At 48.3% G+C, this 27,750-nt stretch overlaps 1 protein-coding gene and 1 pseudogene across 1 annotated transcript; one reads left to right on the forward strand and one right to left on the reverse strand.

Annotated features, from left to right (window-relative positions):
* The first annotated feature begins 1,381 nt into the window (after positions 1 to 1,381).
* Positions 1,382 to 3,956, forward strand: LOC123489824 (tripartite motif-containing protein 16-like). The gene is made up of 4 exons (XM_045220213.1): positions 1,382 to 1,595; positions 2,065 to 2,172; positions 2,859 to 2,924; positions 3,222 to 3,956. Exons 1-4 carry the CDS (start codon positions 1,505 to 1,507, stop codon positions 3,794 to 3,796), a joined length of 840 nt encoding a protein of 279 aa, XP_045076148.1. The 5' UTR covers positions 1,382 to 1,504; the 3' UTR covers positions 3,797 to 3,956.
* Positions 3,957 to 4,047: 91 nt separating this feature from the next.
* LOC121560062 lies at positions 4,048 to 27,061 on the reverse strand (annotated as a pseudogene).
* Positions 27,062 to 27,750: the final 689 nt, after the last annotated feature.

The raw sequence follows: 27,750 nt of genomic DNA on the forward strand, positions 1-27,750 counted from the left end.
AAAATCAGCAGGGGATCAAATACTTTTTTTCCCTCACTGTAGGTTCGGTTTGCTCCTAGCAAAACTTGTCTAGTCGAAGTGAACGTCTGTGCTCGCATACTCCCTAAAGACCTTCGCTTGAAAAATGAGGAAAAAGCGGCAATATTACTATTGTTTGTCCCTCTTGAAGCACCGTAGCAACCACATACCCAGTAATACTTCCTCAAAATAGTCTGAATTAATCTAAGATAAATCAAGAAATCTGTAATTAATGTGGAAGTTTTTGCCAATGAGGTCTTAGTTGCACAATTTCACATCTAATTAAGATGTTTGGTGCAGTATTTCACAAGTGAAAAAATTTGCATGAAAACTAGTCGTCTCTCGTTGAACGACAAACACTTAATTGAAGAATCCCGTCCATAGTTCCCAATCTTACTAAGAGTAGTCCTGTTGACCAATCTCCGACAAAGGGGCGTAGACTTCGGCTACCGAACTTCAACTTGCATCTAGAAAAAATTTAGTGTATGCAAACAGCCAAGGAAACCCCTGCCGAACACCAAAATGAACCAAAACGTCACAAAAATGTGTCGTAAACTGTTTAGACTGGGAAGCATACCGTATGCGTCGCAGTCGAAACAGTTTGTGCATATATTATGACTACATTTTGTGACGTTTTGGTTCATTTTGGTCTTCAGCAGTTTTTTGGGGCTGTTCGTGCACACAAAAAAATTTATTGAGGCAAGTCGATGTTCGGTAGCTGAAGTCTACGCCCCTTCGTCAGTGATTGGTCAACAGTATTACTGGACTAGGTACTGCTCCTAGTAGGAGTGGGAGCTATGGACGGGATTGTTTGTTGGCTAGTTTTAATGCAAATTTTTTCATTTGAGAAATACTGCACCAAACATTTCAGTTAGATGTAAAATTGCACGACTAGGACCTCCTCGGCAAAAACGTCAACATTTATTACAGATTTCTTGATTTATCTTTATTATTCTATTTTGAGGAAGTGTTACTGGGTATGTTGTTGCTACGGTGGCTCAAGCGGGACAAAACAGTAATATTGAAGTTCTTCAAGCAAAGGTCGTTTCAACAGACAGAGTTCTGCTAGAAGCAAACCGAACCAATGTATGCAGACGCCTTTAGACTCACCAAGCCATGCTCACCCAGTAATAACTCTCGTCTCTCCACAGCCAGAGAGGCAGCCCCCAGACCAAGCGGCAGATCTAATCCCACTCCGAGCCAGAGACAGCCAGCGAGAAATAGCCCTACCCAAAGTCGAAGAGAGACGCGCAGACGCAGCCCCAGCCCCACTCCAAGTCGTAGAGAGCCAGCCAGAACCAGCCCTACTCCAAGTCGTAGAGAGCCAGCCAGAACCAGTCCTACTCCCCCTACTCCCAGCCGGAGAGAGCCAGCCAGAACCAGCCCTACTCCCAGCCGGAGAGAGACACCCAGACCAGAACCCACCCCCAGCCCTACCCCCCGTGCTGTTACCCAAGCCACCCCAGCCTCAGGAGCTTTCAGCCGGATGGGCTCCATAGCAAGTCTCTTCCGCTCCCATCGACGTGCCACACCGGCAGCAGGACCAGTCAACAACAACACTGGTGGAGTTAACCCATGTGAGTCCCTACCAGAGAGAATGATAGAGGCCTCTAGTGGCCAAAAGGCTGTATTAGCATGGGCAGCACCATTGAGGGCTTCCACCATTTTAACGTAGTCAACTGGGTGGGACTTCCAACTTCACTGGAGTCATGTACAACCAGGTCATCAGGAGGGATCAGCCAATCGTGAAAATTGAGATTGCCTCAATGGCGCTGCCCATGCTGTCACAGACTCTTAAATGGCACAGATACAAAGATGAGTCCTCTATCTATCTCTATGGTCCCGACCCTCAACCCTTTAACCCCATCAGAGGTCATACACCCTGGTCTTACTAGCCTCTCACAAGGTAGACACTGTTAATGTACCCTTGACCTTGACCCCAAACATATAGCCTTCACAAGTGTAGACACTGTATAATGTACCCTTGACCTTTAACCCCATCAGAGGTCATACACCCTGGTCTTACTAGCCTTTCTGTTTAGACAGGGGAGATGGGTGCTCTGACTGAATCCCAACCAGAAGTGAATACCAGCCTCTTCCTGGATCCGCCGACCCCTGACCCCATCATGAATCAGATGCCAGCTTTCCCTGCATGTGAGTCATCATTCATTCCTTTTCTTCATCCTCCAATTCTTCCTCTCTACATCTGAGAAAAACATATTGCCCTATACTTACGGTTACCCTTGTTGTGATCAGTGGTGTAAAGTACTTAAGTAAAAATACTTTAAAGTACTACTTTAGTAGTTTTTTGGGGTAGCTGTACATTACTTTACTATTTCTATTTTTGACAACTTTTACTAAAGAAAATAATGTACTTTTTACTCCATATATTTTCCCTGACACCCAAAAGTACTCGTTACATTTTGAATGCTTAGCAGGACAGGAAAATGGTCCAATTCACACACTTATCAAGAGAACACATGGTCATCCCTACTGCCTCTGATCTGACGGACTCACTAAAAACATTTGCATCTTTTGTAAATTATGTCTGAGTGTTGGAGTGGGCCCCTGGCTATCTGTAAATGTTTAAAACAAGAAATGGTACTGTCTGCTTGGCTTAATATAAGGAATTTGAAATGATTTATACTTTCAGTTTTGATACTTAAGTATATTTAGAACTAAATACTTTTAGAATACAAGTAGTATTTTACTGGGTGACTTTCACTTTTACTTGTATAACTTTCTATTAAGGTATCTACTGTATACTTTTACTCAAGCTGGGTACTTTTTCCACCACTGGTTGTGATCCTCTCCCCTCATGCTGCCTCTGTCTCCTGTAGTGAGGGAGATAGACATCTCCAGCATCCAGGCCCCAGAGCCCAGGAGCAGAGAGGAGTTCCTGCAGTGTGAGTATAGAACAGCTTAACATATATACAGATGCAGGCTGTTCCAGTTAGCTCCCTACCCTGTCTCCTTGGCCCTCACCCTTCCATGTTTGCAGATCTGAAGGGTCTGGGTAGGTATAAGCAGTGTAGCGTCCACCATTTTGATTCCAACTTTCAGATCTGGAAACTTCAGAAAGTTAGGGCCAAAGGGAAGGAATAGGCTCATTATACAGCAAAAACAGCTGACTACCAAATCTGCAAAGACCTTATCCCCATACCATAACTATTCATCCATCCCTCCACTCTCCCTTCCCCCAGATGCCTGTACCCTGACCCTAGACATGAGGACAGCCCACCGGCGTCTGAGCCTGTCAGAGGGTAACACCAAGGCCACCCTACAGGGGGCAGGGCAGCCCTACCCAGACTGCCCCCAACGCTTCGACGGCTGGACCCAGGTGCTGTGCCAGGCCCCCCTGTCCGCCCAGCGCTGTTACTGGGAGGTGGATTGGCGGGGGAAGGGGTCATCCATGGGCGTAGCTTATGGAGCCCTGAGCAGGAAGGGGGCGGATGCCAGGGTGGGGCTTGGCTACAACGCCCAATCATGGAGCCTGGAGCTGTCGGATACGTGTTGCACGGCAATGCATGCCAATGAGAAGAGGGATATCCCGGTGACGTACTCGCCGCGTCTGGGGTTGTTCCTGGACCTCACCGCAGGCACCCTGGCGTTCTATAGCGTGGCAGAGAGCATGGCGCACCTGCACACGTTCCGTGCTAACTTTACACAGCCGCTGTACGCGGCCTTCGGAGTGGGTAGTGGAGTTGGTGTTGGGTTGGACTTTGGTCTGGGTCAGTTCAGCCAGACATCCGACAGCATCAAGATCTGCCCCATGTGATGAGACCGACAACCTCTGTATAGATCCCCATCTGTTATCGCCGCTTTATATGAAATCGTTTAACTTTAATTGTTTGTTTCCTAAACATTTACAAAATAGCCCAAGTGCTGCACTTCTGACAAATAGTGTGTGTGTGTGTGTGTGCGTGCGTGCGTGCGTGCGTGTGTATGTGTGTGTACGCGCGTGTGTGTGTGTGTGTGTGTGTACACTAGTCCATTAGTTATAAGACAAATAAAAAACAGACAACCAAATCATTTTTCATTTCCTTTATTAAAACAAAAGCACCAAAATGATAATCTTGGGTATTTTATGAAGCGTCGAGGAGAGGCGCGAGGTCTAAAACTAATTATGAACCCTTCCAACTACACAGAGCCCATAAGAACCTCCACCATCACCCATCAGCTAGATTCAATAGAGCCAACTGTATGAGACATAGAACTATATTCAATAGAATGAACAGTCTTCACCCCTCTCCTCCCACATAGCAGAAACCCTTGTATAAAACTGATGCTCTTTCCTCGTCGTTACATAGGTAATAGGTATTACAAAACACACACAAGCCAACACAAAGCATTTCACTGTATTTAAAAATGACAGGAGTTTTGGTTTGAACTGATATACAGTTATAAAAACACGACAGCTTGGATTCCCTTTTCAATGGTTCATCACACAATGGAGTCACAAAAAAATATCAAATTTCTACATGAAATGCTAAATAACTTATTTGATGCTATTACCTAGTCTTAATATTAATATTTGTCAGTAATATTTCCTAACTAGTGATATCCGTAAATCAGGTTAAAAAGTGCAGTTCATGATAAGTGGGATAGGTCAGTTGGACGGACGGACGAACGGCAAGAAAAGAGGTATAGCAGGGATGTCTGAGGGTCAAGTATGGGTCAAAGGGCACAGGGTCAAAGGGTCACACTAATCTAGCTAGCCTGAAATCCAGAACCTGTTTTGCTAGCATTCCACTCCATGTACTCCGTGTCATGCGAACACATGTGGAATGATAACACAGACTGGTGTCCAGGCTATAGTCTAGCCCCTCCCAACTAGACACTCCAGTAGATCTGACAGGAATAATAGTATGGGATTTGTTTGACCTTGACCTCTGATAGGCTAGCTGGAATTTCCCCATATTGCTTAGGCTCTGCCGCTTAGACCTATCAAGTCCTTTCAGATTGAAAATAAATGCCTTTACAGGAGAAGGTACTAGTTGCCTTAGTCTCATAGCTGCTCAATATCACACAACACCATGTTGCCCTCTACTGGCCGCTGAGTGAATAGAATAACCTTTAAGACCACAACCACAGTAGTAGTGAACCATGTATTAGATGAGACTCGGAGCTAACCTGGATTAAAACATAGTACACCCACTTCTACCTAGGATGCTGATGGTTCCCTGTTTGGGACCAAACCTCTTGAACCAGGGCCATGTTGAGTAGGCAAACGTTGTGGAACGTTAGAAATGTCATGAATAGAGCTGACGTGATTCCTGATGTCGGAGGCATAGTTGTTCTGCATATATTTATACTGGAACATTCCACAATGGTGTGCCCCAATGAACGCAGACCTGAGCACGCCATGGGCCTGAGATAAGAGCCCAATTCCAAATCGACCCCTAAACCCTATACACTTGTGGAGGTCTGTCAGGATTTGACAGGTGTAAGCAATTTGGTAATACATCTACCTTGCCCTCTGATTGGCTAGGTGGAATTTCACCATATTGGTTATACCAATCAAGTCCTCTCAGATCTCCACAAGTGTATAGGGCTCGATTTGGGATGGAAGGTTACAAGGTTATTGACTGGAAACGGAGACCATAGTAGTCGCTGGAGAGGATTTTTAACAGCACAGGCCCAAACAGCCCCGCTGAGGAATAGTCCATCCCAGCTGCATCCTAGCCTGGTCCCAGATCAGTTTGTGCTGTAACATGACAAAGACCATAGGGGTCTGGCAAGACAGTACAAACAGATCTGGGACCAGGCTAACGACATCCCAAATTAAACCTACCGATCCCACTAAGCGTCTAATAAAATACACACGTCTTTAAACCAAAACACCCAAACAGAACACGCAACTATTTTAAGGCTTTACAACCTCTTCCTTATGAGAGACCTGAGGAGGAGCAGCCTCGGACCTGTCAGTCAGACCACTACAGCCAATCGCGCTGCACGGCTTGGTCCCACCCACCCCCAGAGGGCCAGGTGCATGCTGGGACCTGGAGGCAAAGAAGCGTGTCATTTCAGGACATGCCATGCATTTCAGACACTGGTTGTAGCCTATTGCAATGCACAGAGAGAGTTGCCCCTGACGACAGCAAAGCAAAAGGTTAACTGTATTGGTAGTAACACTGGGAAGGCTAGAATGTAGTTCCCTAGCGACGGGCTGGCAGTAGTAAGGTGCATGGGCGCCAGCCTGGTTCCTAAGAGAAGATAAGGGGTGTAGCGAGTCTAGCTAGCGTATATAACATGACAAACGGCTCTACTGCTTCAAACTACAGAACAACAAGCCCCTAGACAGTGAGACTCTGGAGGCTCAAGCTTTCTCTTTACACTGCTCTTCTCTCCTTCCCTCATCTCTGACCTACTTTATCGTCCTCTCCTTGACACCAAAGTCAAGTTCATTGTTTATACATACAGTGATCATTCTACCACTTCCCCTTTTACCTTCCCTTCTTCTTCTCCTTCTTTTCTTCTTCCCTATCCCTCTAACATTCTCAAGCCCTCAACAACTTACTTATTTCCTCTTTTCATCTTCCCATCTTTTGAGCGTCCAGAGCCTCACAGATGAATAACTACTGTAGCAGGAGCAGAGAAGAAGAGAGCAGGGATAACATCTACCTACAGCACCCCCTAGAGGGCTGGAGAGGGAAGGCAGGCAAGGCTAGGAACAGCTAATAAAGCCCTTTTAAAATGGCACACACACACACCGTGGCATTAATACAAGTTTCAATTGTTAACAATATTGTGCTTTTAAGAAGAATTCATAAAAAGGGGAGGGACTTTTCCCCCCACTTGTTGCCCTTTTCTCCTCCGAATATCAGTCTAAAAGAGGGGTGGAGAAGGAGAGAGGGTGCGGGCCCAAATTGTACTGTTCAGTCTTAGCTTCCCTCCAAACCCCGCCTCCCTGTAGTGTCATCACTTCTTCAGCGTTTAAGTGAAAGGGGTGGGGCGTGGGAAGTGGAGGCGGGCCTAGAGAGGACAGAGCGCTGCTCCTTCAGGTTGCCCCAGGGGGGCGGGGCGATGGCTAGGGAGGTGGGTGGTTGAGGTGAGGCCTGGCCCAGATGGTGGGAGGGACTTCCCCGCACCGCTCCAATCATAGCTGGGAGGCTCTGGTTCCGCCGCAGGCCGTCCAATAGGCTGCCTCCGCCCGTGGCCAGGAAGGTGGCCGAGTCCTGGCGCCCCAGGCCCTCCGACAACGGCTCCGTCCCCTGGAGTACCTTGACCAATCCCAGCCGGCGTAGTCTCTCGACTAAGTTTACGTTGATGGAGGCGGGTTTAGCTTTGGATTTGATTCTCGGGGCGTGGCTAAGGCTGAGGCTATGTGAGGCGGGGTCGGGGCTGGGGAGGTTGGGGCGATGGGCGCGGCCAAACTTCAGCCCGTACACGTCCTGGAGGAAGAGCTCGGCCGGCCGCGACGCCAGGAAGTTGTCACAGGCGGCTGGCGCCGAGGCGCGGGACTCAAAGGGCACAGGCGAGGGGGCCGGCGAGTGGGACGGGGAGTTGGGGGGCGTGTTGGGGAGGAGATGCTGGGGAGGGGGGCTTTAGGGTGTGAGGGAGGGGGGGGCATCGGCGGTGGAGAGGGAAGCAGAGATGCCCTTCTCCAGGACCAGCTTGGCCAGGCCACAGGGGGCGGGGGGGCGGCGAGGGGGGAAGGAGTCCACCCCCAGGCTCAGCCTGCAGGGGGTCACCGGGGTGCTGGGGCCTGTCCGCATGGAGCTGGGGGTGTACTCGGAGACAGAAGACTGACAGTGGGAACTGAGAGAGAGAGACAATGTTAGCCCACATAGCCATGTCATATACACCACAGCACAAACACACAACACCAATCGCCTTCATAGTCATGAGTGTGTGTGTGTGTGTGTACCTGGAGGTGACCTGGGTGATGTCAGAGGGGTGCAGGATACGGCAGGTTGTGAAGGTGTAGGTGGAGAACGTTGAACTCTGACATTTCCCCGGGTTATGAACTGAAGAGACAAAACACACACGTCAACTTTGATCACAGACCAACGGCTTCCAATAACTACCCTTTTCAGTTTCTTATCTTGGGAGAGAAATATTGACACATTTGTACAGCAATGATTTGTTTTGAGAAGTAAGGGCAAACAGCAGCACTGGCCGCTCCAACACGTTGTTACGGTTGTTGTTGCTGAGCTGAGGAGCGTCAGGCAGCATGGTGAAACAATGCAGTACATATTGTGCTCTTCTATGGCGAGGGCCATTATGTCAGAGGGGCAAAACAGTGTCCGTTGTTGCAGTAACTTATTTGGCGTTGTAATATCGCGAACGGCTGTTTCACCATTAAGGATTCCAGCTTTAGCGTTAAACTTTTAATGTTAATATTTTTATTTTTGTACTTACCTGACGAGGATGTAGTAGTAGTGGTGGTGGTGAGACTGGTGACAGTCTGGCTCTGGGATTGGACAGGAGAAGTGGATGTTACAGTGACGGGCGGAGCCAAGAGGGCCGGGCTCCTAATGATGTCACAGGTGGCATTAGAGGTCATAGAGAGGTCAGAGGGGACCGCGATTAGAGGGAGCTGTGGAGAGCCTGGTACTGGTAGGAAAACGGGAGACACCGGTGGGCCGTTCAACGGCAAAAGCTCCCTCCTCCTCTCCCTCTTCTCCTCCGGTGTTGACGAGCACTGCACCTTGAAGGTGATCCCTCCTTCCTCCTCCTCCTCCTCTTCCTCTCCCTTCTCCCAGGCGTCTGTCCCTTCCTTCCCTCTCTTTCCTGAATGAACGATTCAGGAAGAGTCCAAAACCTTTGTTAGTGAGACTGCTAAATTATCATTTTTAACCAATCGTTTACAAAAAACTACTTTCATAATAATAATACATAGTACTTATGTAGCACATTTCCAATACCCAGTCAGTCATTTGTGAAATGTACATAGTGAATAAAAGCACCTCTCATGTCATATTTCTGTTCTTCATCGCCTCCCTCTTCGTCTTCCTCCAGGTCGGTGAGGCGGTAGACGGCGTCGGTGAGAGCATCATGGGGGAGGGGCCGAAAGCCCTTGGTGACCACGCCCGGGTGGGGGTCCAGGATGGTGCCCAGGTGGGGCTTGGCCAGCTGCTGCCAGTGGTGCAGAGTCAGGGAGCCTAGAGGGGTCAGAGGTTAAAGGTTAAGGGGTCAGGCGCCAAATGCATTACTCACAGTCTAATATTCACATATGACAATTAGGAGTGTTACAGTTGACAGATATCATAATGTGACCAACTGGGTTCAAACTCTGGTCTCAGATAGCCTAGAGAGGTCAGAGGTTAGAGGTCAGGGATCAATGTGTTACATCACAGCTAAACATCCTAATTACAAGAGTACCAGTATACAGATATGATAATATACATCACAGTAAGGTCATCATCTGGGCAGGAATAACTCCTGGATAGACGTCATAGCTATTGGGTCAGGAATAACTCCTGGATAGACGTCATAGCTACTGGGTCAGGAATAACTCCTGGATAGACGTCATAGCTATTGGGTCAGGAATAACTCCTGGATAGACATCATAGCTATTGGGTCAGGAATAACTCCTGGATAGACGTCATAGCTATTGGGTCAGGAATAACTCCTGGATAGACGTCATAGCTATTGGGTCAGGAATAACTCCTGGATAGATGTCATAGCTATTGGGTCAGGAATAACTCCTGGATAGATGTCATAGCTATTGGGTCAGGAATAACTCCTGGATAGATGTCATAGCTATTGGGTCAGGAATAACTCCTGGATAGATGTCATAGCTATTGGCTGCATTCCTGGACACCTACATTCAGTAACCACATCTCTAAGGCTGCGTTTAGACAGGCAGCCCAATTCTGATCTTTTTCCCACCAATTGGTCTTTTGTCCAATCACATCAGATCTTTTCACATCAGATATTTTTCAGAGCCGATTGTTTAAAAGACCAAGTAGTGAAAACAAGATCATAATTGGGCTGCCTGTCTAAACGCAGCCTAACATACTGAAATCTGATGCCTGACTGCAATGTAGATGATGTGGCATTCAATCACTGGTTAATTTGTGCAGCAGGGCTGATATCAGACAGTCTGGAACTTGGCCATTATCATGACTACACTTAAAGCATGAACGTATCCTTACCCTCCATGGGCTTGACGATCTGCAGCTTCTCAGGGAGGAAGGTCTTAAAACAGCTGGGACGAGACCGAGAACTCTGATAGGTTGGTGAAGGATGACATGACACTGCTCATTGGTGAGCTGTAGCCACTCCCTCCACGTCCGACTCCACCCCCCCGGCCAGGGCCTCCAGCTTCTTGCTGCGCTCCGCCTGGAAGAACTGCCGCTCGCACAGGAAGTTCTGCCGCCGCAGGGAGAGGCGGTGCAGCGCCGACACAAGGTCATTTCCTCCCGGTGCGCCAGGCTTGCCGAGTGGGACCTCCTCCCTATTACAAAGACAGACACGCAACACAAACACATGCTTACCCAAAAGTGACTCGTTTCAGGAAACTAGGCATATGTCGTGCGTCACTACTTCACAGGAGAGGCATTTGAACGTAAACTTATTTTTATCTAAATGCACTTTTTTGGCAGAAATGCCTTCTGGAACATGCAAACTTTCATGTGGCTTAATAACAAACTTGTATGCCACCTGTAAATACGAATACAATTGTTAAATTACGAGCCTAGTTGGTTTAGCCACAGAAAAAGACAGCAACCTTCCCGCTAGCCATGATTGGCTGAGATAATGAGTTGGCTGGACATGCCGAGAGATGAGTTCAGATTGGTCTGCCATGTAGCACACTTCTGTCTATAACAGGGTTCGTCAACTAGGTTTGGCCTCGGGCCAAACATTTTTCTGAGCTAATAGTCGGCGGGCCAGAACATAATTAGTATATAATAACTACAAATAAAACATTTTTAACACATCCGATTAGTACATAATAAATTCTGTGACAATAACATAATCATTTCGATCTGATTAGGCTCATAAAAATCACCATGTCTCTATTCAAATATTATTTGGTCTATTTCTCTGTGCGTTGATTGGTGGGAAAAACAGGTCTACGTAGCTTACTGTAGGTTACTCTACTTTATTTAACGTCGACATTCGTTCAGAACAATTAGCTTGATAGCAAGAGAAAATGTTGCTCTCAAAAAGTATCAAAAGAAAGGTGGATAATGAAAATCAAAGTTTCAGGGAATAATGTACAGAGAGATGCATTCATCTTACCATATTCACCCAATGCCAAGCCACTGTGTCTTATTTGCAATGAAAATGTCGCTGTTTGCAAATAATTCAATCTCAGACGTCATTATGAATCTAAGCATGGACCTTTCAAAGTATCCTTCCCAGACAGAGGCCCGACACAGAAACATTGAAGCGTTAACTGCAAGCTACACACAGATTTTTTTTGGCTGACACATTCTGTCACTTAAACGGGTTAAATCTGCAGTTACAAGAAAGAGGTAAAACAGTCGTGGATATGGTGGAAAAACTTAAGGCCTTTACTAGGAAGCTTGAGTTGTTGGATTTGGACTTTTGGTCATCTGGAAGGCTACTGCACTTCAGCACACTGAAGAAACGACAGGCAGAGGGACCAGGCCGCAGCATTGTCACAGAGGTGATGGAAGATTTCATCAAGCAGCTGAGGGACAACTTCTCCACCAGATTTGAAGACTACAGCATGCCCAAGGATATCATTGCGTTTGTCCGTGATCCTCTCACAGTCCGCCCCGCACACAATCTGATTGAATTCCAGACATAGACCCAAATCAGGGATGCGCTCAGGAGCGCCGAATCCTTGTGTGCGTTTTGGGTGGCATGCTCAGAGGAATACAGAACAATAAAGAAACTTGCATTTTATGTGCTAACAATGTTTGGATCGACTTACACCTGCAAGTCCTCATTTTCCTCTATGAACGCAACATAGACTCAAGACAGGAACCGGCTTTCACATAAGTCAATAGAGGACTGCCTGCGCATCAAAATCACACCCATCTCACGCGGCATCCACAAGATCATGTCCGAGGGAAAATGCAAACTTTTCCCATTGAGTGAGTAACTTAGTGGCCTATATTACTATATTTAGTAAATACTAACATTATTGCGAGTGCTTATCCAGGGATATTTAGGTCTCAAGCTGACAGTATTTACTGTTTATTCTGTCATTACAGGAGCAGGCTATCCCGATAAAGACATTCAGACAAAGACATAGCCTTTTTCTTTTTCTTTAAATTATTGTTTTATGTAGGATGCTACATTTTTGGCCAGTTGCGATTGTAAGTAGGCCTAATAAATAAAAAAATCCCACTTCTATTAGGCCACATAGTGTTATTGTGAAAGATGCTGTTAAGCCTCATAGCCTACCTCACCAGTTAAGTTATTTTATATAGGCCTAGGCTCGGAAGAAAGAGACTCCAATTAAATTGTAACTGACTTGCCTAGTTAAATAATGGTAAAAATAAAAAATTAAATTAAAAGTTGTTTGTAAAGTCAAATTAAAATGAAGATTATTGTTGAAATGAATTACTCGACTGGTGTAGGTTTTCTCCATCTGTTACTGTGCAACACTTGCATAACAAGTTAGCTATATTTTCAGCACCAGGTGCTGTTCACCTCCTATTGATTGTGCTGCGGTTGCAGCTTTACGTTTCAGAACCACAAAATGGTCCGCTGCCTGCTTTATTAGTTGACTGCATTCTGTCTCCTCATGAATTAAGTTAAAATGTAACTTTGTATTATTTAGGTAGGGTAACTTCCTTCTTGGGACATTGCATTTGGGAGTTTTTGCATCTCGGGGCCAAATAATATTGCTTTGAGGTTACAAGTTTATCAACTTTCAAAAAAGAATTACTATCCCATTGTTCCTCAACTGTAGTGTATGATATACAATTTTCTAGCGCAATTGGCCCAGCGTCGTCCATGGTAGGGGAGGGAATGGCCGGCAGGGATGTAGCTCAGTTGATAGAGCATGGCGTTTGCAACGCCAGGGTTGTGGGTTCGATTCCCACAGGGGGTATGAAAAAAAAATAATGTAAGTCGCTCTGGATAAGAGCGTCTGCTAAATGACGTAAATGTAAATGTCTAGCTCTGAGTCTCTACTTTTATCCAATGTAAAAAACACAATTTCAAATGTTGCTACATAAGACCGAATCGAGCCGGTCGGTCACAAATGTACTCCTCTATAGGCTCTAAATTCACTGAAATATGTTCGAATTAAATCATATCAAATAATATGCTTTAAATTCTCTCAAATAGTTGCCACTGAATCGGCTTCAACCAGGGTAACTCACTTGGCGCCGTCGTGTGATTGGTCGATCCCCTGGGCGGACTGGAAGGGCAGGGCCGTCATCACCAGGCAGCTGCCTATGCCCGAGCCGGGGATAGGGGGCGTGGCCATCGCCGCAGCTCTCTCTACCGACTCGTTGACCACACGTACTGTCTGGAACACCCTCTTCTGGGAAACTCTGGGGACGGGGAGAGAGGAGGAGAGGAGGAGAGGGAGGGAGAGAGGAGGGGAGGTAGAGGGAGAGAGGAGGGGAGTTAGAGGGAGAGAGGAGGGGAGGTAGAGGGAGAGAGGAGGGGAGGAGGAGAGGGAGAGGACGAGAGGAGGGGAGGGAGAGGACCAGAGGAGGGGAGGGAGAGGACCAGAGGAGGGGAGGGAGAGGACCAGAGGAGGGAGGGAGAGGACCAGAGGAGGGGAGGGAGAGGACCAGAGGAGGGGAGGGAGTAGGACCAGAGGAGGGGAGGGAGAGGACCAGAGGAGGGGAGTTAGAGGACGGGAGCTTCTGCTTTGATTGTGTTGTTCTTGTGTGTGTGTGTGTGTGTGTGTGTGTGTGTGTGTGTGTGTTTCATACTGACTTTTGGTCCTGGAAAGCCACCTCGTCCTCGACACTCAGCTCTCTCCTCATGGTGCCCTCAATCTCTGCTGCCAGGGAGTCCTGAGACACAGGCATACACTCATTAATAGGCACACACACACACACACTATTGGGCACACGCACACATATTCACACATTTATAGGCATTGACACACACACACACACTAGGGATGTGCATCTTACCCTTGAAAGATAATTCGATAGGTACCTAGATACATGGGCTCCGATACGATACAGGAACGATACGTTTTAGTTTGAAATGATTGGGTTTGATTAGAGAACGAATCAGTGCACTAACATTTGTTGCATAAACACATTTATTTTCCTTTCTAAATAAACATCTGCTGTTGATGGAGCTCATGAGCTGGGCCTCTCTGAGCTGGATCAGTCTGAGCTGACTTCTCGCTCTCTCTCTGTGTGTGTGTGTAAATTATGTATGTCTATGGTGTATGTACCATGTAGGCACCTGATCTGAGCCATAAAGGAGAGTAGGCATCTACCACTACCACTATTTTACATTTACATTTTAGTCATTTAGCTGACGCTCTTATCCAGAGCAACTTACAGTTAGTGAGTGCATACATTATTATTTTCATACTGGCCCCCCGTGGGAAACGAACCCACAACTGCCGGCCATTCCCTCCCCTACCCTGGACGACGCAGGGCCAATTGCGCGCCGCCCCATGGGTCTCCCGGTCGCGGCCGGCTACGACAGAGCCTGGATTCGAACCAGGATCTCTAGTGGCACAGCTAGCACTGCGATGCAGTGCCTTAGACCACTGCGCCACTCGGGAGGTAGGTGGGCAATGTAGCCTGTTTTTTCTGAAATCCCCATCACCCACTGATTAACTCAACATTTTTGCAGATTAAGCTAGTAATGTATCAATATTTATTGTTTACAAATTAGCTATGACATAGCCAATGAATATATGGCACAACTTTGAATTTCACCCGTTTGAACATTTTTATTGGGTGTTCTTCTCCCCTCGCTTCGGCCATGCAGTGCGCCTCGCAAAAGTGATTGATTTCCTTGTTTTTAAATTATCAACTTTACCCTGATTATACACACTGATTGTTTAAAGCAAAACTGCCAAAACTATAGTAACAGGCCGCCTACCCTGCGCAGCATCGCATTGGTGGAAACCAAGACTGTTCTCAAGGCAGGCCTGCTTGTAGCTAGATATGTTCGAGTCGGGGACAATTTTAGCTAATTCTCCTAACCTGCTACAAAAAGTAACTTTTGCTAGTCAAAACCGGCAGACCTGAGGTTTCCACTAATGCGATAAAGTCTACTGCCCAACTTCCACATAACATTATAATTTGGATAGCTCATGTGGGTGCTAGAAAGCAGGCCAGGTGATGCTAGGTATCAACAGCCAATCCAGTAGAGGTTGGAAACTATAGTGAGCTTAGATTGGTCAATAGCGCCATGATGTCGCGGAGTATTTGCAAAAAGTACAGCTTTCCCCATTTTTGGTCCCGCCCTGTTCACGCTTCCTCGACCATGCTCGCGTCAGCCAACGGTCCCCCACCCACTTCACTCCATAGAAAATTAATGGGGCTCCGTTGTTTCATCGCCCCCAGCGTGTTACGTGGAAATGCATGTTCTATATCGTGGAGCTCCGCCCCATAGGGGAGCTCTGCTCCTAATGGTTTACCCTCTGCCCTAAGGCAGCAGCAGCCTGAGACAAAATTATGCACACACCTACAGCCAATAGGAGTACAGGTGTCCCTATAAGAGGGGATGCCTCCCCTCAATCAGCCTCCCTTTATCTTCAGCGACTGGATGACTAGACTGAAGAGCCAAGAAGAGACTAAGCACAAGACTCAGGACGAGAAAAACGCTGTTGATATTCCAGTCATCAACGTCGTCTAAATGAGCACACCGGGAGATTTTCCACCCCCAAAAGCTCTTTTCAGAGCTCAGTGCAGATGCACTTCCATGGCGGCCGGTGACCACCACGGCTTATGTTTCATGTGTTTGGGATCCCAGCATGCCAAGGAAGGCGTCTGCAGTCCCCCGAATTGCGCCTCCTGCGCCCATCCTTGAGGATGTGTTTGTCGATACTAGCCTCTGCTTCAGGCGTCGTCCGACGGCGCAGACTCGGGGGAAGATAGGGATTTTGAGGAAGGGGTCTGGCATTCCAATGGAACAGTCGGACCCCGTCCTTCATACTTTCAAGCCCCCCTTTCCTTTGGAGAGCGAGAGGGCTTGTAGTCCCTATAGCGAAGGGGATACGAGCTCTGAGAGATCAGAAGCTCTCTCTTTCGCTGCAGCCTCTCTGAGAGCGGATTTTCCGGGTCTCATTGAGAGAGCTGCTCAACGGCTGGCAATAAAGCTGCCCCCTCTTCCCTCCGCACCAGAGGTTGATATGATGGCGGGCGGTCCTTATTCCAGGCCAAGGAAGGCGGCAGAGCCAGTGGCTCCTGCCATGCCTTCTTTGGCTAGGTACGTTGGAGGCTCGTGGGAGGCACCTTTAGCGGCGCGTTCGCCTGTAAAAGCGTATCTCCCATTCACGAGAGTGGAAGGAAGGCTTCAGGGTCAGGAAATCCCCAGGTTAGAGAGCGCCATATCTCGTACCGGGTTCGAGCCCTTGGCCCTCTTCCAAGAAGGCCACGTTGCCATCCCAGAAGGACCGTCTCACAGCGTCGCTGTTAGAGAAGTATTTTGGGTTGGGAGCCCAAGCTGTAGCAGCAGCTAACAACATTGCCCTCTTGGCGGCCTCTCTGTCCCGTTTAACCACGGGTAAGACAGAGATGGCACCGGAGGAGGTGGAGGAGGCGTCCAGAATTTCTGGCGCCATACTCCACCTTACACAGGCATCCGCAGTCTGCGCGGGGAGATCCATGGCCATTTCGGTGGTCGGGGAACGACACCTCTGGTTGTCATTGACATCTATGAAAGAGGCAGACAGGACGTCTCTCTTGAACGCCCCCCTCTCTGACGACGGCCTCTTTGGGGTCGCAGTCAAAGAGGCGACGGAGTGTTTTTCGAAGTTGGAGGAGGAGAAGAAGCAGTTGGCCAAGCACCTGCCGTTGGCAGGACGACTCGGCCCCCTCCTCCCCCAAGGACATCTACCTCCGCCCCTCTAAGTAGACCGGGGTCTACGACGAGGCGGCGAATCGGCGTCATCCCGCAGCCACGAGCAGCAAGGGAGGCGGGCTCGGCCCTCCCAGCAGCTACGGTAGCCCCACTACAGCCGGCGAGGGAGGTAACGAGGACGCGACCTGGCCCTCCAAGGGAGGCAAGAGGAGGCGACGTGACGGGACGCGGGGAGAGGATGGAGGACGATCGATGGTGTCGAACGTGCCCACTGTTCCCCCACCCTTCGGTTGAAGGGACGGGTGCTGATGTAAATGTTTTTGTTGATGTGTTTAATAAAGAGTTGGCTCCACCTGACTTTGTCAAAAAGAGCCTCTTTTCCATAATATGTCAGAGAGCGTTCAAATCTCACCCTCTCTTCCTTACCACTCTAAGAGCCGTTCAGCCCACCGAGGGTGCGTTGCTGATCAGGCACTAAGAGTAGGTATCCAGAAGACCTCAATCAGGTCGTCACATCACACTTCACGTATAAGAAGTGCTTTACATAGAAGGCAGCAGTCCCGGTCAGATTCTGACATGAGGACGCAGCCGCTATTTGGGATGGCGCACTAGTACAGACTAAGGTCTCCACTAGTACGAGCCAGACCCATGCTGCGTTCACGGAGGGCCCGACACCGCAGTCACCAAGGTGCCCAGAGTATCAGCGCCCCCAGGCATTGTAACACAGCAGCTATCTGGGGACGGCGCATTATCGCAGACCAAGGTCTCGGTTAAATCAAATCAAATCAAATCAAATGTTATTGGTCACATGCGCCGAATACAACAGGTGCAGACATTACAGTGAAATGCTTACTTACAGCCCTTAACCAACAGTGCATTTATTTTAAACAAAAAAAGTAAGAATAAAACAACAACAAAAAAAGTGTTGAGAAAAAAAGAGCAGAAGTAAAATAAAGTGACAGTAGGGAGGCTATATATACAGGGGGGTACCGTTGCAGAGTCAATGTGCGGGGGCACCGGCTAGTTGAGGTAGTTGAGGTAATATGTACATGTGGGTAGAGTTAAAGTGACTATGCATAAATACTTAACAGAGTAGCAGCAGCGTAAAAAGGATGGGGTGGGGTGCAGTGCAAATAGTCCGGATAGCCATGATTAGCTGTTCAGGAGTCTTATGGCTTGGGGGTAATGCGATTCAGACCCATGCTACGTTCACGGAGGGCAGGATTACTAGCGTTATGGGTATAACCAAAGTATCAGCTCCCCTGACAGAACGAGCCAGTACTCACCACACTGAGCGTGAATCAACCCACCAGGGGTGCAGAGTTGAACACACACAGAAGGTGAAAGTTAAGAAGGTATCAAGGCGCCGCACTTGTTTTACCTCATAGAGACCTCATACTACAGACTTCTAGGAGTACTGTAGTGAAGGGGCTCTGATAGCGAATTGCAGTCACCTAAGATGACGTAATCGCTTGCTGGGGATGGTGCCCTGCCGCAGGCTGTGGCCTCGGTCAGCGCAATTCAGACCCAGCGATGCGTTCAAGGAGGGCAGGAATACGACGGTTACGGGTTTAACCGACGTCCCTACTCCTCTTTCTTTCTCAGAACGCATTTCCTCTCCCTTTCACGGGAGGCCCACCTTGGGCTGTTCCACCACTTCAATGTTGGGGAACAGTGGCGGTAAGGGCCATAGAGGAATACAGGTCCTTCCTACTGGATGCACCACAGCTTCGCGCCCAGCCACTTTCTCTGCATTGCTGGCAGTGGCGAAGAAGCTGCACCCTCTCACGCTGGCTAGAACAGACGTTGCAGAAGGGTTATGCTCTCCAATTCCACCGACCCCACCCCGTTCAAGGGAGTGGTGGAGACGGTGATGAAAACGCCAGACAAAGTGGCCGCTCTGATGACAGAGATTACGGAACTTTTGGCGAAGGAGGCGGTGACAGTAGTTCCCCGGGAGCAAAGGAACAAAGGGCTATATTCGCCTTATTTCCTAGTGCCCAAAAAGACGGGGGGAGTGAGGCTGATTTTGGACTTACGCATTCTCAACGAGAGCATAACCAAACGGCCCTTCCGAATGCTAATGACAAAACGTCTGCTGGAATGTGTCCAGAGAGGGGACTTTTGTACGAGCATAGACCTAAAGGACGAGTACTTTCATGTGCCGGTTCAGCCAACACAGGAAGTTTCTGCGGTTCGCCTTTCAAGGGGTGACGTACGAATACACGAGGATGCCATTTGGGTACGCCCTGGCACCTCGCACATTTTCCAAATGTGTGGAGGCGGCATTGGAACCGTTGCGTCGTCAGGGAATACGGCTACTAGCCTACCTGGACGATCTACTGGTTCTCGCCCCTTCAGCAGAGCTGGCGATCACTCACACAACACAGACAGTGATGCATCTCACAAGTCTGGAGTTCGCTGTGAATTGGGAAAAGAGCGCGCCCTGGCCCACTCATCAGATTGTCTACCTGGGGATACAGCTAGACACTGTGAGGATGAGGGCTCGACCCGGACCCCCGAAGGGTAGCCTTGTTGCTAGCCCTAAGGAAGTGTCGTCCGAATCACACGGTGACGGCGCTGTCGATCATGTCACTTTTGGGTCTCATGTCGTCAGCCCACTCTGTGGTTCCGCTGGGACTCCTGCACATGCGCAGGACGCAGCGATGGTTCGCCCAACTAAGACTAGACCCATTGCGTCAACGTCATCGGTTGGTGGTGGTTCCCCTCTCGCTCAGTGCAGACCTAAACTATTGGAGAAATTCGCGTTCTCACGCACGGAGTCCCGATAGGAAAGGTGTCCTCTCACATCCCAGTATTCACGGATGCGTCCCTGACGGGATGGGGGAGGGACATGTCAGACACAAGCGATAGGAGGTGTGTGGCCTCAATCAGGTCGTCACATCAACCTCCTGGAGTTGGAAACGGGTTCGACTGGTTCTGACCCACTTCGCGTCTACCCTTCGGGGTCGCGATGTGCTGGTCTGGTCAGACAACCGGACCACAGTAGCCCACATAAATCGCCAGGGTGGAGTCAGGTCGCCTGCTCTCCATCGGGCGGCAGAGGAATTGTGGCTGTGGGCTCACGAGCACCTTCGCTCATTGAGAGCAGCACACATTCCGGGCTACTTGAACGTAGGAGCAGACCTCATGTCAAGAGGGGGTCCTCGAGACGACGAGTGGTGTCTGCATCCAGACATTGTTCTCCAGATTTGGGAACAATTCGGGAGAGCTGAGGTGGACCTATTCGCGTCACGCGTGAACGCGCAATGTCCTCTGTGGTTCTCTCTGAGGGAACAGGGACGAACCGCCACTGGGAAGGGACGCCACTGCGCACCAACCATGGCCGAGAGTTCTCCCTGTATGCATTCCCCTCCGCTGTCCTGCACTCTCCCACTGCTAGCCAGGGTGAGGTCAGGGGGCTGTCAGTGATACTGATAGCGCCCCGATCGCCCGGGGCTCTGTGGTTTGCGGAGATGAGTCAGATGTTGATTGCGCCACCTTGGCCAATTCCACATCGACGGGACGCGTTGTCTCAGGCGGCTGGCACGATAGGGAAATTGCCCATAATCGGCCAACCACTGAAGGCCTGGCTGCTGAGAGGGACAGGCTAGAGCGCCGTGGGTTATCTGATGCAGTGATCAGGACCATACAGGGTTCACGTGCCAGTTCCACTTCTAAGATGTATGCCAGTAGATGGAACGTGTTTTCACGATGGTGTGTCACACAAGGTGTGGACCCCATGAGCTGTCAGGTGGAGAGTATTCTCTCTTTTCTGCAGCTCATGTTTGATAAGCAAAAATCGCCTGCCACGATTAGAGTGTTTGCAGCAGCGATTTCAGCTTGTCATGAGGGTTTTGGCAGAGACAATGTCTTTAGTCACCCTCTAGTGAAACGCTTCCCTATTAGGAACGCGGCGACTTAGGCCAACACCTAGAGTCACGCTTCCTCAGTGGGATTTGGCTTTGGTACTCGGCGCTATGTAAGTCGCCGTTCGAGCCATTGAATCAAATACCCCTCAAGATGCTGTCTATCAAGACAGCACTGTTGCTCGCTTTGACTACAGCTGAGCGGGTCAGTGATTTGTGTGCTCTTTCGACGAGACCTGACTGCCTGGCCATCAATGGTGACCTGAGCAGAGCAGTGTTACGTCCTAACCCGGAATTTGTGCCGAAGGTTATTAAGAGTTCATATAGGTCACAGACCGTGGAGCTGTGGACTTTTTCTCCTCCTCCTCATAGAGAGAGGAGTGAGGAGAAGCTCCATCGCCTGTGCCCGGCACGCTTTGGCGTGTTACGTCGAGCGCACAGCAGCAATTAGGTCATCGCCTCAGTTGTTTGTGTGTCACGGTGCGGCTGCACTAGGTAGACCACTTTCAAAACAGAGGCTGTCTCACTGGCTTTGTGAAGGCATTGAGACAGCTTATGAGGTAGCAGGGGCGGCAATTGCCTCAGGGTATCAGAGCTCACTCCACTCGTGGAGTAGCGGCTTCTACTGCCCTTTTAGAGGAACAGGAGTAGAGGATATCTGTGAGAGCAGCATCCTGGTCGACGCCGTCTCCATTTATCAGTTTCTATCTCTTAGATATGTCTTCTAATTCTCTGGCTCGATCTGTACTCAGCGTGGCTGAAGGGAGATCTTGAGCAAGAAAGAGAGGAGAAGCAGGACTGTGGACACAGGTTTCCATCAGGTCCGCTTTGGTTAGGGAAGACGTGTTTTTGACAGATGTGTTTTCTAACTCTTTGGCTCGGTCTGTACTCAGCATAGCTGAAGGGAGATCTGGAGCTAGGAAGAGAGGGAAAAGCAGGACTATGGACTGGGTTTCCATCAGGTCCGCTTTGGATAAGAAAACATATTTTGTGGCATGAATCCTGACTGACAGGGTCAGTACAGTAGAGGCATGCGTTGATTAACAGAATATGAGGTCATCTATCTGCTTGTTCAGTTAGTATGACTCATGTTTTTGTTCCTGCCCACTAATCTCTGGGATTCCATTGAGTGAGTGAGGCGGTCTACCGCGTTCATAATGTAGAGTGACACTTGATGTCATTCCATTAGTGGTCGGTAGTGTTTTCACAGGATATTGAGGCACATCTATCTGCTAGTACAGATTAGTATGGCTTCTATTCTGGTGATCTGCCCACTAGTCATTGGCATTGCCATTGGACTAGGTGGGGCGGGTCTTTTAACCGATGACGCGGTATATTGTGACGCCCGTAGGGGTTTTTAGTTGCAGTACTGCGGGACTCGGTTGCAGCCATTGCTAGGCTTGACTTTCTCGTTCGATGGGAAGTGTTAGGCTCGGCAGGGAGTACATTTTGGAGCGCTACGCTCCGCCTTAAACCATTAGGAGCAGAGCTCCCCTATGGGGCGGAGCTCCACGATATAGAACGATTAGTTACCGGAGTGTAACTCCAGTTCTATGAGTGGAGCGGAGCCCCATAGGACTTAAGGCCCTGCCGACCCTCTCTAGTCTCGCTGAAGAAAAATATATCGGAAGGCTGATTGAGGGGAGGCACCCCCCTCTTATAGGGACACCTGTACTCCTATTGGCTGTAGGTGTGTGCATAATTTTGTCTCAGGCTGCTGCTGCCTTAGGGCAGAGGGTAAACCATTAGGAGCAGAGCTCCCCTATGGGGCTCCGCTCCACTCATAGAACTGGAGTTACACTCCGGTAACTAATCGTTACCTCACGTTGGTCAGCACGCGAAGCTGGGCACAGTGCGCAGTTTGACTAGGCTAATGATATTGCCTGGGGTTGTTCGGCATGCAAAATGACTTGTGGATCAATGACGGTCAACACAGTTACATGCAGTTGGACACTGAAGGAGAGGACGTATCAGTTGTCACAAAATATGAGAGGTATTTTCTGAAGGTAGAAAGAATATAATATGAGCAAAAGATCTTAGTGGTCCGTGGACCGATGCACTTGTATCTTAAACATTTGAATCGGGGACTGATGTGTTTCGGTGAATCGTTACATCCCTAACACACACACACACACACACATAAACAAACACACAACCACACAGTACAGCAGGTATATATCTCACCATGGGGAAGAGTCCGTAGGGCAGGTGTCGTCTCATGCCTGCAGACGGAGTGTTCTTACTGCGCAGCTCCTTGATCTCTTCCTGAGACTCATGTAGCATCCCCACACACTCTACATTACGGTCCGCTAGCTCGTTCAGCTAAACAACACAACATAGTTAACCCATAAGCCGGGGGAGGGTGGGTCCCCTAAACTATATGGAGCTTTATGGAATTGTTTTTTAGAAGGTCATACCAAGGATCATTTTGCTATTTGATTTTAGAATTTGAAGACACCTTGAAGTATCCCCAAACATTTTTTAAAATTATTTGATGAACAATTATTTTTGGCTTTACAGCTATTAGCACATACAAAAGCATTGAATAACAGATTCACTAAATGTGCAAAGCTGTCATCAAGGCAAAGGGTGGCTACTTTGAAGAATCTCAAATATAAAATACTACATGATTCCATATGTGTTATTTCATAGTTTTGATGTCTTCACTATTATTCTACATTATAGAATATAGTACAAATTAAGAAAAACCCTTGAATGAGTAGGTGTGTCCAAACTTTTGACTGGTACTATAGTTAACCCTCTGCTAGCTGGTTCAGCTACACAACACAGTTAACCCTCTGCTAGCTAGTTCAGCAACACAACACAGTTAACCCTCTGCTAGCTAGTTCAGCAACACAACACAGCTAACCCTCTGCTAGCTAGTTCAGCAACACAACACAACATAGTTAACCCTCTGCTAGCTAGTTCAGCAACACAATAACACAACATAGTTAACCCTCTGCTAGCTAGTTCAGCTACACAATAACACAACATAGTTAACCCTCTGCTAGCTAGTTCAGCTACACAATAACACAACATAGTTAACCCTCTGCTAGCTAGTTCAGCAACACAACACAACATAGTTAACCCTCTGCTAGCTAGTTCAGCTACACAACAACACAACATAGTTAACCCTCTGCTAGCTAGTTCAGCTACACAATAGCACAACATAGTTAACCCTCTGCTAGCTAGTTCAGCAACACAACACAACATAGTTAACCCTCTGCTAGCTAGTTCAGCTACACAACAACACAACATAGTTAACCCTCTGCTAGCTGGTTCAGCTATACAACAACAACATAGTTAACCCACTGCCATCTGGTTCAGCTACACAACAACACAACATAGTTAACCCTCTGCTAGCTAGTTCAGCTATACAACACAACATAGTTAACCCACTGCTAGCTGGTTCAGCTATACAACACAACATAGTTAACCCTCTGCTAGCTGGTTCAGCTACACAACAACACAACATAGTTAACCCTCTGCTAGCTGGTTCAGCTACACAACAACACAACATAGTTAACCCACTGCTAGCTGGTTCAGCTATACAACACAACATAGTTAACCCACTGCTAGCTGGTTCAGCTACACAACAACACAACATAGTTAACCCACTGCTAGCTAGTTCAGCTACACAACACAACATAGTTAAATACCTATACTCCATTACCCTATTCCACACACACTCATTCATCAGTAATAAACACCTAACCTTAACTTTACTTAAACCTTGATGCAGCTAATAACCTTGGACACAAATTCACTGCTTGTGTCAACATGACAAAACAAACCCAAGATAATTTTTAAATACTACAACTCTGGGCCATATCATACTGCTTATCAGCTGCAGTTCTGCTCTGACATATAGCTGTGGTGCAAATTATGTTGGAGAGTTATGAAATGTTGTACCGGATAAGGGCACACCTTAAGGCACTTCTATGGAGTCAGAGTTCAATGAAGTGTTCATTGCTAGACAACTCACCTCTGCAGTGAGTGATCTCTGGGCATCTTTAGAGGCCTGTAGGTGAATCCTCAGTTCCTCTTTCTCCAGGGCCAACTGGAGACACACACAGACTTCATTAGTACTGTTACTCTACAATTAGTACTACAACATCAATTACAAACTCCTCTCCCCTTCCCCCCGTCACCTCTTTGACGCGGTGTTGGAGCTCTACTATCTGGGAGAGGAGCTGGGTAATCTCCTCCTGGTGTCTCATCACCTCCTCATTCTTATGGGACAGCTCCTCTGTCAGGTTCACCATCTGACTGTTGGACTCGCCTGAACACACCCACACAGCTCTTTAATCCTTAGAGATCAATAACCTAATTAATTGTTAATTGACCTGATTCATGCCTTTTGTGTGTGTGTGTGTGTGTGTGTGTGTGTGTGTGTGAGACTCACGCAGCTCCTTGACACAGTCGCTGACCAGCTGATGTTCTTTCTCCTCGTAGGTGATGGTCTCCTTCTTCAGATGACAGGCCTGGTCGGACCACAGGGTTTACAGTGAGGTGTTAGGAACTATCAGATGACAGGCCTGGTCGGACCACAGGGTTTACAGTGAGGAGTTAGGAACTATCAGATGACAGGCCTGGTCGGACCACAGGGTTTACAGTGAGGAGTTAGGAACTATCAGATGACAGGCCTGGTCAGACCAGAGGGACACTATGAAGGGCTTACCTCGTAGCACATTAAAAAGGCTGGACCACAGAAAGTGCACGGTCGAGGTAGAATTGGCACTGACCACAGATCTAGGATCAGATCACCCTACCGTTGATCCTAACCTTAACCCTATGGGCCCTAGTCAAAAGTAGTGCACTATATAGGGAATAGGGTGCCATTTCAGCTATACCTCAGAGCGTAGGGCCAGATTCTCCTCTTCCAGATCAGACATTTTCCCCTGCAGGGCCTCCAGCTGGCTGAGGGCCGCAGCGGGCGCTAGGGGTTGGCGGGGGTGCAGCGGCGTTGAGCAGCTGGAATCCGTCTCACTCTCCTCCGAAGCGCTGGCCACCATCCGCAGCAACTCATCCTTCTTCCCCAGCTCATGTTGTAGCTGGTGCACCTAGGACAAGGGGTCAGAGGGGGTGTGGTTTGTAAATGGTACACCTGGGACAGGGGGTCAGAGGGGGTGTGGTGTGTAACTGATACACCTGGGAGAGTGGGTCAGAGGGGGTGTGGTGTGTAAATGGTACACCTGGGACAGGGGGTCAGAGGGGGTGTGGTGTGTAACTGGTACACCTGGGAGAGTGGGTCAGAGGGGGTGTGAGTGTGTGTTTTTACAGTAGTGTGTGTTTACAGTAGTGTGTGTGTTTACAGTAGTGTGTGTGTTTACAGTAGTGTGTGTGTGTTTACAGTAGTGTGTGTGTGTTTACAGTAGTGTGTGTGTGTTTACAGTTGTGTGTGTGTTTACAGTAGTGTGTGTTACCTGGTCCAGGGTCTGTGCTAGCTGTTCCTCCACAGACTCATTACGTTCCTGGAGCAGGTGGTTCCTCTGAAGCAGAGACTGACCAATCCGAGCGGCCAGCTCCAAGTCCCGGTCCCGCTGCAACCAATGAGACACACAACAGTTAGTCCTCCAATCACGCGTCCACAATCATCAATGACAACTAATCACTGCCATGTGTCAAAGACAGTGCACCAATGAGAGCCCACCTCAGCCAGTAGATGTGTGACAACCTCAATGTCATTGTAGGTCTTGGTCATCTGCTCCACCCTATCAGCACTGAGGACTGGAGAGAGAAAACGAGAGAGAGAGAGAGAGAGAGAGAGAGAGAGAGAGAGAGAGAGAGAGAGAGAACAAGAGAGAGAACGAAAGAGAGAGAGAACGAGAGAGAATGGAATTTTAGCAGGGGCACAAGAAAACACTCCAGCATACATACACACACGTATACTGTACACACACACACACACCACAATAAGCAACACGTTCATGCACAAACACAGACTATCTATACTAATGCATGCGCCTGCATGCAAGCACACCAACTTTCCTATGAAACAGCCTAAGACACTACAAGCTATGCCTCCACACACTACTCAATGCCACTACAAGCTCGCTAGTGGCAGTAGACTTAGTTTGTGAGTGTCTGCTGTCCTACGCTATAGTGAGAGAGGGACTCCAGAGCTCCAGGGGGCCACTCAACATGGTCTAATCCAGATTGGAGAGCACCGCCTAGGCCTACTGGAGGACTGAAGCCCCCCCTCACACTCTGGAGCAACGGAGGGATCCGCGGAGAAAGATGCAGAGGGGAGAGAAAGCAAGAGGGAAGCACTTTACCTCGGGAGCCAGGGGTGAGAATAGGAAGAGGGATCCAGGGGAAGATAAGCTGGAGGAAGAGAAAGAGATAACGGAGGAGAGGGAGGGGAACGAGGGAATAACAAAGAGAGAGAGAGAGAGAGAGATGTTAGATGGCAAGAAAGAGGGGAACCAGCTGAGCAGAGAGAAGAACCTAGGAGATAAATACCAAAAAATCAAGAGAGCAATAGAGAGATAGAGGGAGAGAAACAATGAGATAGTGAGAGAGAGAGAGAGAGAGAGAGAGTGAGAGAGACTGAAAGAGAGAGAGAGACTGAAAGAGAGAGAGAGACTGAAAGAGAGAGAGAGTGGAGAGAGAGAGAGACTGAAAGAGAGAGACAGAGAGAGTGAGAGAGACTGAAAGAGAGAGACAGAGAGACTGAAAGAGAGAGAGACAGAGAGACAGGAAAGAAAGAAAGAAAGAAAGAAAGAAAGAAAGAAAGAAAGAAAGAAAGAAAGAAAGAAAGAAAGAAAGAAAGAAAGAAAGAAAGAAAGAAAGAAAGAAAGAAAGAAAGAAAGAAAGAAAGAAAGAAAGAAAGAAAGAAAGGAGAGACAGAAAGAGAGAGAAAATAGAAAAAAAACAAAAAATCAAGAGAGCAATAGAGAGATAGAGGGAGAGAAACAATGAGATAGAGAGAGAGGTGAGAGAGACTGAAAGAGAGAGAGTGAGAGACACTGAA

Source organism: Coregonus clupeaformis, unplaced genomic scaffold, assembly GCF_020615455.1.
Source record: "Coregonus clupeaformis isolate EN_2021a unplaced genomic scaffold, ASM2061545v1 scaf3362, whole genome shotgun sequence".
NCBI lineage: Eukaryota > Metazoa > Chordata > Actinopteri > Salmoniformes > Salmonidae > Coregonus > Coregonus clupeaformis.